Source organism: Apium graveolens, chromosome 6 (assembly GCF_009905375.1).
Source record: "Apium graveolens cultivar Ventura chromosome 6, ASM990537v1, whole genome shotgun sequence".
NCBI classification, from domain to species: Eukaryota; Viridiplantae; Streptophyta; class Magnoliopsida; order Apiales; family Apiaceae; genus Apium; species Apium graveolens.
In genome coordinates this window covers 60731184-60744077 of record NC_133652.1, presented here as the reverse complement: position 1 = coordinate 60744077, position 12894 = coordinate 60731184, and the positions used below count along the sequence as shown (strand labels likewise).

General features: G+C 33.5%; 1 protein-coding gene across 1 annotated transcript; it reads left to right on the top strand.

The window, feature by feature from the left end:
• Positions 1-9001: 9001 nt before the first annotated feature.
• LOC141667839 (uncharacterized) lies at positions 9002-12659 on the top strand. The gene is made up of 3 exons (XM_074474472.1): positions 9002-9154; positions 9418-12012; positions 12086-12659. Exons 2-3 carry the CDS (start codon positions 9480-9482, stop codon positions 12436-12438), a joined length of 2886 nt encoding a protein of 961 aa, XP_074330573.1. The 5' UTR covers positions 9002-9154; positions 9418-9479; the 3' UTR covers positions 12439-12659.
• The last annotated feature ends 235 nt before the right edge of the window (positions 12660-12894 follow it).

Genomic DNA, 12894 nt, shown 5'->3' with positions numbered 1-12894 from the left:
ACTTATCTGAAGAAAAGAAAAGAAAAGAACATTAAAGGCAGGTACTCCTTTGAGATCTAGAGTAAATATGTGGAAGGGAAGACCCAAGTGCATTGACTTGTTTCTTCAGAGTTTAATCATCAGAACTACTCAGCTATTGCTGAATAGTAAATATGGTCGTCAGAACATGGCTTCTTAACTCAAAAAGTGAATATTTGTTCCTAACAACTACTCAACTATTCTCTCTAAGGATTAAGCTCCATCAGAACTTCACTTCATCCAAGACTTTTTGTCTCGAAGTGAAATAGGCTATGCACTGACCCAACCAGACATATTCTCAGGAACTCAAGTGCTGGAGTTCTGGAGGTCAGGAGTGTATGATGATGGTGGTTCCAATGGGTCCCCAAGTATTATCTTTACTACAGTGGATGATGAGCATGTGGTGACTTTGGCCACAGTTCGACAAGCACTTCATATGCCAGACAACTGCATTTTTTCCATAGTTGAGGAGCCGGCTCTTCAACAGCTAATGGCCAATCTGGGCTATGAGCAAACTTTGGCAAAGCTTGGATAACTAAAGAGACCCCACATCAGGAGGGAGTGGAGTTTCTTCTTTGATTGCATCACAAGAACCTTTGCAAACAAGTGTTCAAACTTTGATGCGATTCCTATCCTCAGTTAGCAAATTAGGTATGCTCTGATTACTCAATCTCATTTTAATTTTGCTACTGCTGTACTAGGATCCATAGGGGATAGGATGACAGAAGATAGAAATACTGTATATTTTGTTAGATTCTGTCAACTTATTTACAGCTTTTGTAACCTTAAAACACCTCAATTAGCAAGTGAGCTGATTTCACCATTTAAACTTGCTAAGAGAGCATTTACTGACTTATTATCTGCTGATAATTAGAAAACTATTTTGAGACCCCTCCAAATTCCTACATCTGTCAAACAGTTTTTGGTAAACTCTGACCCAGCCACATACACTACTAAATTTCCTGATGTCCAACCAACTCAACCTCCATCAGCACCTACAACAACTACACAACCAACCACCTCTCAACCTCAACCAACTCAGCCTATCATCAGAACTTACTTCCAACCATCAGCTCAATCCCAACAACAACAACAACAACAACCATCAGCACATACCATCAGACCTTTATCCTCAAGGCCAAAAAGGGCAAAGTCTGTTCCTCAACCTCCACAAAAGAGAAGGAAGATGATTCTCAGGGATGAAACTGATAGTGAGGAGGAAGCACAGGTTCATGCATCAGAACCTGTGACAGTTGAAGTTAAAACTGTGGTTTCTCTAAAAGATATAGAAGCTGAAGGGTCAACCCATCAGGTAAATGCTGAAGCTCAAAGTTTTGATACTTTGAAGAGGAAAAGAATAGTAAGTACTGATGATAAAGCAACTCCTTCTCTATCAAGGAGATTGAAGAAAATGAGGGCCAAAAGGCACATGACTAAGCCTCCATCTGAGGATACTAATGAAGCTGAGGAAGGGGATCAGGAATCTCTGATCTCATCAGAACCTGCGGTAATTGAAGCTCTGTCATCCCCTACTCAAGCTCAAGATACTGTGCTATGTATCTCCAATTAAAGCTACAGATAGTGCTGATGAACAAGCTGCAAATTCTGAAATAGATATTCACAATCTGAATATAACAAATGTTCTTTATCTGGAAGCTCCACCTACAGCAGCTCAGACATCTCCAACTCATTCTCCAATCTCAAATGCTTATGCTGAGATACCATCTACACCAATTCTGGATCAAGAACCTGGAGATCAGAATTTAGATGAAGTTGAATCAGAAACTCCTATAGCCTCACACACTATTATGTTATCAGGGGATAATGAGTCTTCTTCAAGCTCTGGAGACAGTGTTTCTGTACATACTCTAGCTCCTATACTTGGAAAGGAAGCATTGGTCAAGAAATTTGTTGAACAGGATGCTCCTGTACCTTGGGATGAAACTCATAGAGGAGTAGAGTGGACCAAGAAGTGGAATGATTCTGATTTCATTCCAAGATCTAAAGTTCTGACAGAGCACATTGCTAAAGCTGATGAGCTTGTGATAAATTATGATATCAAGACACAGCTCAAGATCACTGCTTAATCTACCAAGAACCTTCGAGGTCTACACTCACAAACTCAAGAAAAGTTGATAAGCTTCTTGAAAAAACTGAAAAGCTAGATATGGAGACCAAGCTTGACAAAAAGAGGTTTATCAGACCTATTTCTGAAAAGGTAGAAGCAATTGAAAAAGCTCAAGTGAAGCAACAAGCCCAAATCTCTGAGATCCTGAGTAATCAAGCTTCTCAACAAGCTCAATTGAATGATATTCAATCTTCAGTGGAACTTCTTCTCTCACTCTTACTATCAGATGATGCCAAAAAGGGGGAGAAGATAGTTAAGTCCAAATGCTCAACTGATCAAATACTGAAGAAGAAAGATGATGAAGCTGATGACCAGGGAAACCCTAGCAAGGGTAGAGGTCAAGTTCAAAGTAAAGGGCAGAGCAGCAAGGTTTCTTCAAGGAAACTAATTACTGATGCAAGCAAATCTTCTATTCAAAAAAAGACAAGTTCTGAAGCTGCTAAAACTCAAAATCTGATAGCAAGTACTAAAACTCAAAATCTGATATCAAGTTCTGATGAGCAAATTCTGATGATAAAGCCTGATGTTCTGATACAAGGTGGAAGTCAAGATTCTCAAAAGTTCATTCAAACTCTGAAGCTCAAGGGAAAACAGACTACTGTCTACTACAAGGATCCCAAGATTCAGACACTTGATAAGGAACTTGCTAGAAGATTATTTCTGAAGCATAATCCAGGAATGGATTTAGAAAATCTCAAGGAGGAAGAAGCTATATTTAAAGCTGAAAAGACAAATCTAAAGCCAAAAGCTTCTGTTGCAAAGAAATCTCCAAGGCCTAAGGTAAAAGGCATTGTGATCAAGGAGAAGTCACATACTGAGGCATCAAAGCCCAAGACAAGATCACAATCTGAGATTGATCCCCAGAAAAAGGAAAGGGAAAAATTGATGAACCAACCAAGCCACTGGAGATAAAAATTTCTCAAATTCTGATGAAACCAGTGTGTAAAATTGTTCAAGTTACTGATGATACTCTTGCTGAAGATGAAGATGTTCAAACTCTGTAAAGAAAGAAGATTACTGAAGAATTCAAGACAACCTATGACAAGGCTCAAGTTATTCAGAATGAAGAACAATAAGCTATAACAGAAATAGCAAGTTTTGATAAAGTCATCAAGACATCAACCTCTGACAGTGCTCAAGTTGATTTAGACAAGATGGAAGTAGCTAATAAAAAGAAACTTATGTGGAAAAATGTCAAACCATCAGATCCGAAGAAAAGCCAATTGTTGTCTACTTTCATGACTATTGGGTTAAATGCTAGAGAACCAAGAGACAGGGCTAGACTAGGTTCTGATGAAGCAAAGATCAAGACAGGAGTTGAAGTTGCTACTAGAGATCCATTTCTATTGACTGACAGACCTCTTGAAGATGTTACACAGAAACACCTTGATAAGGTTATCTCTGTTCAAGTGGTACTGGATGCTCATGACAAGCATAATGTCAAGGAAAATCTGATTCTATTTCTTGAAGATGGAAGGACATATCAGATGTCAGAATCAGATGTGCTGAACAAATCACTAAAAGAACTTCAATTCTTTCATTACCTTTTAGAGGTAAAGTCTGATATTACCAGGAGATGGTCAAACTTCATATTGAAGACCATCAGAGATAAAGCAAGAATTTTTGGTTCAAGAGTTATAGAATTCATTCCTAATATTGTTGAAGATGATGGAAGTGAAATTCCAATGAATAAGGATTCTGCTAAGTTTGAAGTGTTACTGAATGAGAAATGTATGTGCTACAATGAAGATTCTTCTCATCCTAGGGTAATAAGACTAAATTATGGTTTAAAAAGAAACCATATCTCTGCTTTAAGGACTGCAATCTACCAGATTGGGAGTCAAGATGAAGAGATGAAGCAAGTTAAAGCTACAATGTCTCAAGTCCTGAGGAGTAAAGAAGAAAAGCTGATATCAAGCTTTGTCAAGAATCATTATGGATTCAGATTGACTCAGTGAGATTGGTAAAAACTACAAGGACTGTAAGTTGTAGTTAGTTATCTAGTTAAACTCTTATTGCATTTGTACTTAAAATATTTTTGACATCATCAAATCTATTAACTTGTATATTTTGCATAATTTACAAGTTGGGGAAGATTGTTAGATATATTTGAGATGTCATGTCTAATGTGATTCATGTTTAGTTTTCAGATCTTAACAAACAGGACATATCAGGACTTACTGAAATCTGGAGTTAATGGAAGTCAGAACTTAAGGTCATATCAGAACTTAAGTGCGGGAAGACTTTCATATAAGGAAGGAAGCTGATTTACAGTAGAAGATCGAGACTAAAACAAAAGAATATATGCATGGAAAGAGTTAGAAGACTGGAAGACTTGTAGAAGATATCTGAATGATATATTTTAGGAGACAGAATTATATTCCATATCAACTAGAAGTTATCTTGTAACTGTGTACTATATAAACACAGACTTAGGGTTTACACTATATGTGTTATTATTATCGAGAATATTATACATTGTAACCTAGCAGCTCTTAGTGATATTTGTTCATCACTGAGAGAGAACAACAGTTCTTATTGTAACAGAGTTTATTCAATATACTTGATCTTTGTTACATACTTGTGTTAAATCGATTTGATTGTATAAACACTATATTCAACCCCCTTCTACAGTGTTGTGTGACCTAACATACACATAATATGTAAGTGTGCTAAAGTATTATTTTATTTAACTTTAAAGATAGTTACTTGATTTTCGCAAAAAAAGATAGTTACTTGAATTTTTGTACAGTTAATTTTAAAAAATTGAATTCCAGAAAGTTAGGCATAGTACATATATAGATTATTATCTTATTTATTAATTATTTTTTAGTTTGAAAATACATCTCATATATTTTAAACATATTTTTTATTATAAAAAGTAATTAAAATGTACATATATAATTTTTTAAAAAATATTAAAAATAAAATTACTTATATAAATAATCTATATTGGTATTACATATTTAGATAAGTTCGAATTACAATGAGTCAATGCATTTTAATTTATTTCGAATTCAAAATCAGAACTTGGCTCAGTGTTCAAAAAATACTTGAAATTTGACTACATACCCGGCCGAAAAATATTGTCACATTCTACGTTTAGTAAATTTAAATTACAAGCTTACTGAGAATATCTAACCAATAATGTGAAATTTTTTAATATCTTATGTTAATATAAATTAATGTGTTTGAGGTCTTTATAAGATTAAGTCAATTGATTATTTGTATTAAAATTACCAACTTCACTGGTAGCGCATTATTATTTTTGAGACTTGTCATAATTTTAAAAATATTCGAAATTTGATATGAGATCTCAAGAGATTTGTTAAATCTACGATGATATATTAAATCGATTTATTTTTTATTTTTTTACTTTAAAAAATTAGCTTTTTAAAAAGAATTCTTTTAGATAAGAAATATTCATTGATCAAGATAATATTGTGCAAATATTTTGAATTATTTTAATATTTTGAATTATTCAAATAAAAGTTATATCTATACTATATTGTAGCATTTGATTAAATGCATTTTATACTATTTAAAATATATATTTTTTTCAATAATTTGAAGGAATTAACCAGTTCAACTAATATATTTATAAAAGTTTATCGAATTGAAAAATATTTAATTTAGGAGAATAGTATACAATGTTATCAAATTATTATATGAAGAAATATTAGAGTCGTAATGAAAAAAACTTAAAAATGGTTTAAATAACGATATAATTACAGTTTTTCCTTCGAATTTTTGAAAAAAAATCATGAATATCAATTATAAGTCTTTACAATATATAATTTATTTTTATGTTACAACCATGATTGATACTCGATTACGTAAAAAATAGATATGAATTGTTTGTTAGTGATAATTTGAATACCATATATAAATTATTGCAATTTATTTATTACATAATTTTAATTTTTGAGTAATTATAAATGCATGTTATTTAAGTAATCAATTGTCTCACTAGATGTTAATAATAATTATATATGTACATAAATCATATATTTAGCATATAAAATGACGAAATGAATACTTATGACAAAATGGTTACTTATGACGAAATATGTACTTGTGACAAAATTGGAACTTGCGACATAATTGATACTTATGACGAAATGGTTACTTGTGACGAAAATCTGAACTTAAGACTTGAGCAAAAACATCGAATATTTTCCGTCGCAATTGGCAAGACTTGAGCAAAAACGTCGAATATTCTCCTTTGCAATTGGGCCAATTGTGACGAATTGTAGTGTAAAAATTCCCTCGCAATTGGGCAAATTTCTTATAGTGATATATGTTAATTTTTAGATTTTTCTTTATAAAAATACTAATGGCATTCTACAGATTAAGTTTAATCTTTTGGTTTTAAACGTACACTGGCTACCATGATTATATTCATTCATTAAATACAAATTATACAACACAGATAAGAATATACATATTTTGCTTAATGAGTTATATTAGAACGCTGTGTAATTTGGGAATGTCTTATATGAAAATAATACACATTGATAAACAATGAACTTGTATTTGATATAAATTAGACATTGTACAACATTTATAAATAAGAAAATAACTAAGAATATTATAATTGCATGATGCATAAAAAAGTTCTAAAAAATGACCGTACCTGACACGGGTTATTATGCTAGTTGTATTTGTAATAAAAAAAAACGTTTGTGAGTTGTTTATTATTTGATTATTATAGACTCTATGTAATAGTTGGCATGTGAACTTGTATGTAGGCTATATATAAAGTGTAGGGGATAAACAACTCTTAATGTTTATTTTGGGTCGCGCTCTAATGAGAAATTCTTAAAATGCGAATCGTGGGAACTAATAATTTTTGTAATATAAATTGATGATTTTTTGAAAAATTAAAATTTCAAAAATATTAAATTTTATAAAATCACCAATTTTGATTACAAAAATCAACGGTTAACAATATGCATGTTAGGGTTACACCTGATTCAGTGTGTATGAATAAATAACAAATATTATTAAGAAGCGGCGTTAGCTTGGTAAAAAAATTATTAATTATATATGTGCAGCATGTTGAAAAGCTGCTGCAGAAAAAACCGTGGAGAGAATAATCTGCTGATCCACCCACTAAGTTATTCTCTTTCTTTCGATATATCTTTAGTTTTGTTACTTCTTTTCGGTCTGTGTACTGTTGGGAGAGAATCTAAGATGATGATATAAAGCGTCCAAACAAAAGGAGTTGAAGAATATTTTACTTTTATCCATAGCATAAAGTTATCTTTTTCTCTGTCAAGTACTACCAAGTAATCACTACTATGAATTATTCAAAATCAAACCTAACTTTAGCTCTAAATTTAAACGAAGCGTATATATGTTCTGGTAAAGAATTATAGTTGCATGCATAAATGTCCTTTCATAATTGGGTCTGATAAATATGTATCCAGCAGACAGAAGACAACTGGGCATCACTTTTGTTTTGAAGATCAGCTTCAAGCTTTTTTCATTATTCAACAAAATTTTTATATGGTGGAATGAAGCACTAGAACAATATAAAGTAAAAAGAAGCCACATTAATGCTTGCGTGCCACATTATAAATGCCCAAACATTTTATTTATGTAGAGACCATAGTATATATGTGTCGATGCATCAACGTGATGTACTCAGGTCATTTGAATCCGAAACATGTGAATGCAAAGGTTATATATATTGTACATTCATCCTTCTCTCGACATCACTCACACTACCAAGGAAACAGGCTCAGAGAAGGCTCTTTCCTCGTTGTCTAATACTATTTTTCCGTTAACTTTTTGGGCGAGCGTCTATCAGACAACGCTAGGAAGTCATTGAATGAGTTCCTATAGACAATATGTCCAGGATCACCCATTACGTTGTATAACACCTAAAAATAACAACGTTTCTCACTGAAACCATTGTTAGATATTCTATAACTCAACTGTTCCCAAAGTTAAGAAATACTCGTCTGAGAACATGCAATACTTGTATCAAATTGATCATTGTCGCATATTTTAACACACGACACAAATTATTTGAAGAACTTCTTGTAATAATGATCTACACACAACAATTTTGTATTCCATAAGGATAGTACAACTTAAAACAATAAATTTTTTAGGGTGGAAAAAAAATCGTTGTATGAAAAGTTTATACAATGTTTTTAAGGTGAATTGTTATAGAATAAGTGTTGTCCGATTGCGAATTTCTCGTAGTGTCAATTACCGGGAGAAGGAATTATCAAATTTTATATTATGATTAATTATGTTCACTTCGTCCCTCGCTCGAAAACTCATATTGTGTTAAGTTATCAATTCTTGTAGAGAAGAACTTTTGATAATCTTATAGTACTCTTAAAATTCTGGCTAGCTATCAATATGTAAGTAAGTAATTAATGTACCCCAGAATTGAGCTTATGTTGCAGCTGACGACTTCAATAGATACTACAATGTAGCCAGTGCATCAGGCTTAAACCTAATCATAACACACACTACTTTAACCAAATGCAAATTATAAAAAGATAAACTTTTAGGTGTAGTGCATGCAACATTTATGCATGTAAAGAAGAGATAGCAATTAGCAAGGGAGAGCGAAGCCATTTCAACATATTCAACGGTTACAGGGGGTATCCTCTGTCACTATCCAAAGCCAGTCAAAAGAAGAAATTTTTTTGGGACAAAAGCATACACATTTGTCCCTGCCTTCAACTCTTCGTTTTCAGACCAGTAGAAAGTCAAGAAGACAAGAACTACATATATATATATATATATCTATTTTTAAAAATTAAATAAATAAAATAAAGCCATTTCCTGTTATACAGAGCTTGAAACCTTACTCTATTTATACATTCATATTTCTGAATCTCAACACTACATTACTCACTTCACTTGAAACATAATAAAACTTGAGTTTCTATCTATTCCACTTTTTTCTCTACCTTCTGAGCTAGTACGTAGTCTTAAAGCCCGACAAAGCTTCACATGCCCTGCTGATTTAACTAACTTTTGGTGAGTGACTTAACATTTTACAAATGCAACCTATAAGGATATATGTATTGAAGCTTAATGACTTTCTCCTTGTTTCTGATATACATTTATCAGCTAATTTCATATATAAATACTTTATATTTCTGCCATTTCTGTTAAATGATTATCATGAAATGTCATTATTATACCTAGTGATTGATTGTAAGGGATCATGGTATAAGCTCACTTTTAAAAGCACTTGATCCAATGTTTTTCTAGCTAACTCATAATCTTGCATGCTGCAGAAAGTCATTTCTCCTATTGGTTCAACTCAGTGCACTTCTCTAGTGTCTAGCAATTTATAAGTATGTTGAAACAAAGATCAATAAGAGATGAGGGATCATTGGTGCTGGTGTTCTACTTAACTGTATTAATATTTGCATGCAGTGGAACAGAGTTTCAAAATTTGTTATCCATTAAATCTTTCATTCGAGATCCTTTCGACTCCCTTTCCTCTTGGAATTCTTCCACTTCATTTTGCTATTGGGAAGGTATAACTTGCGACAATTCTTCCCATGTTACAAAACTTGAACTCTCGGGAAAAAATATATCTGGAATAATTTCCGAGTCTTTGTTTCAATTACCATTCATCCAAGTTATCGACCTCTCCAATAATCAACTTGAGGGTGGCATTCCAAGTAATATTACATCTTGTTTATATCTTAGATATCTCAATCTAAGTAGCAATAACATCACAGGTTCATTGCCAAAATTAATCTCAATTTCTGGGCTTGAAACACTAGACATTTCAAACAACCTTTTCTCGGGTGAAATTCCTGAAGAAATAGGATCATTCTCTAGTCTCAAAGTTCTTGATCTCGGTGGAAATGCTTTAGTGGGAAAAATACCAAAATCCATTGGAAATTTGACAGATCTTCAATACTTAACTTTGGCTTCTAATGAATTAGTTGGTGAAATTCCAAGTGAGATAGGCCTAATGAAGAATTTGAAGTTGATTTACTTGGGATACAACAATCTTTCGGGTCAGATTCCGGTGAGCCTTGGTGAGTTATCTTCATTAAATCATCTTAATCTTGTGTACAACAATCTTACTGGTGAAGTTCCATCCTCTCTTGGCAATCTAACCAATCTTGAATACTTCTTTTTGTACTTGAATAGTCTCAGTGGATCTATTCCTCACTCTGTTTTTAATCTGCAAAAACTAAAATCGCTTGATTTTAGCGATAATCTTTTATCTGGTGAAATTCCAGAATTGATTGGCCAATTAAACAAATTGCAGATCCTCCATTTGTTTTCCAACGATCTTACTGGAAAAATTCCAAAATCTGTAACCTTTTTACCTCATCTCCAAGTCCTTCAGTTGTGGTCTAATAAACTGTCAGGTGAGATCCCGGAAGATCTCGGAAAATATAATAATCTCACTGTAGTAGACCTTTCTACTAACAATCTCACCGGAAAAATACCTATAACTCTTTGCGAATCCGGCCATCTGGCTAAGCTCATCCTTTTCTCGAATTCGCTTGAAGGTGAATTACCTCAAAGTCTTGGTCACTGCACAAGTCTACAAAGAATCCGGCTCCAAAACAACCAATTTTCAGGCCAACTATCATCAGAATTTATCCAACTGCCACGTGTTTACTACCTTGATATTTCAGGTAATAACCTCTCAGGCAGGATTAGTAGGAGAACTTGGACTATGCCAGAACTCGAAATGCTAAATTTATCACGCAACAGATTTTTTGGCAATTTACCTGGTAGTTTTGGTAGTGAGAAACTGGAGAATGTGGATTTATCCGAAAATTATTTTTTCGGAGATATTCCACCTAGTTTTGGAAACTTTACAGAGCTGGTGCAGTTGAAGCTAAGTAAAAACAATCTCTCAGGAAGCATCCCAGAAGAATTATCCTTGTGCCGAATGCTTGTGAATCTTGACCTAAGCTATAATCAGCTTACTGGGAAGATTCCTAATAGTTTTTCGGAAATGCCAGTCCTTGGGCAGCTTGATTTGTCATGTAATCAACTATCTGGTGAAATCTCTCACAGTTTAGGAAAAGTGGAATCACTTGTTCAAGTAAATATTTCTCACAATCATTTCCATGGAAGTTTACCATCTACTGGAGCTTTCGTCGCTATCAATTCAAGTGCTGTGGTAGGTAACAACTTATGTGGTGGTTCTACAAGCGGTTTATGGCCATGCAAAGGTCTCAAGACTTCTGCATGGTGGTTTCTTGTTAGCTGTATCCTGGCGGCTTTAGCAGTTCTTGGAGTTTCAGCTTTCGTCATTCTTCTACTTGTCCGAAGAAAAAAGATTATGAATCTTCAGAGAGTGGAAACAAGTGAGGATGGAAGTTGGGAGCTACAGTTCATGCATTACAAGGCCTGTAAAAGCATAACAATCGATGACATTTTATCTTCGGTTAGAGATGAAAATATTATCGTAAGAGGGAAACTTGGAAACTCTTACATAGGCCAGTCCTCGTTAGCCAAGAACATGCAGTTCTTGATAAATGATATCAGCTCAATTTCTCCATCGCAAGTTTGTGAATTTTATAAGCTGCAGCATCCAAACATAGCAAATCTCATCGCAATTTGTATGTCAGCAAAGGGTGGATACCTGGTGTATGAATATGTTGAAGGGAAAATCCTGAGTGAAATTATTCCAAAATTAAGTTGGGAAAATCGTAAAAATATTGCAGTTGGAATCGGTAAAGCTCTCAAGCATGTTCATTCTCATTGTTCACCTAGTACTCTTGAATGTGAAATTTCGAGTGACAAAATTATTGTTTATGAGAAGAACGAGCCTTGCTTAAGATTGACCTTTTCGCAGAGAGCTTCATCAATGGATACCAAGTGTTTTCTCTCAGCTTACATTTCCGCAGGTAATTATCAATTGGTATTCACTTAAGCAATTACATAATTATATGTTAACTCATAATTTGATATATATTGCAGAAAGTAGAGAAACGAAAGGGACTACTACAGAAAAGAGTGACATGTATGGATTTGGGCTTGTACTAATAGAACTGTTAACTGGAAGAAGTTCAAGCAGTGTTGAATTAGCAGGTAGGCATGAAAACATAGTGGAGTGGGCACGTTATTGCTACTCAGATTGTCATCTAGAGACGTGGGTTGATCCAATAATTAAAGCTTGTGCACTTGATCATCATAACCAGATTGTGGAGACTATGAATCTAGCGCTTCAATGCACTGCTAGTGACCCAGTAGCCAGGCCGTGTGCTAAAGACCTAGTTAAAACCCTAAAATGTGTCATGATTTCAAGCTCGTGTGTGTTAGAAATAAATTAAGCTAGTTGTTTGCTTAATTTGCTACCTTTTTCTTGGTTTTTAATTGTTAGCTTTCAGGTTCTAGTACATGACATGTTTTGATAAGTGTGAGTGTTGCAGAATATCATGTATTTGATAAAAAAAAAACTACTATATATAACACATGCATGTGTAATATTATTAGATACAGAATCATGTGAAGTTTATAAATTTAATTGCAGTATCATCTGTTATACTATTAATCGAGGTCATTACTCTCCATAAGCTAACACTCTCGTAAAGAACAATACAAGAACACGATAACCCAAAACCAATTGTTGTAATTGTTGTAGGCTTGTGGCAGTATCACCAATTGCTAGACGTGAATGGTTAGTCACTCAGCTTGAGTGACTGCGAGTGTGTTTAATTAGCAAAATAAATATTTTAAATTTTATCTAAATTACAAATTTAACAATAATTAAGCTTTTTAAATTATTT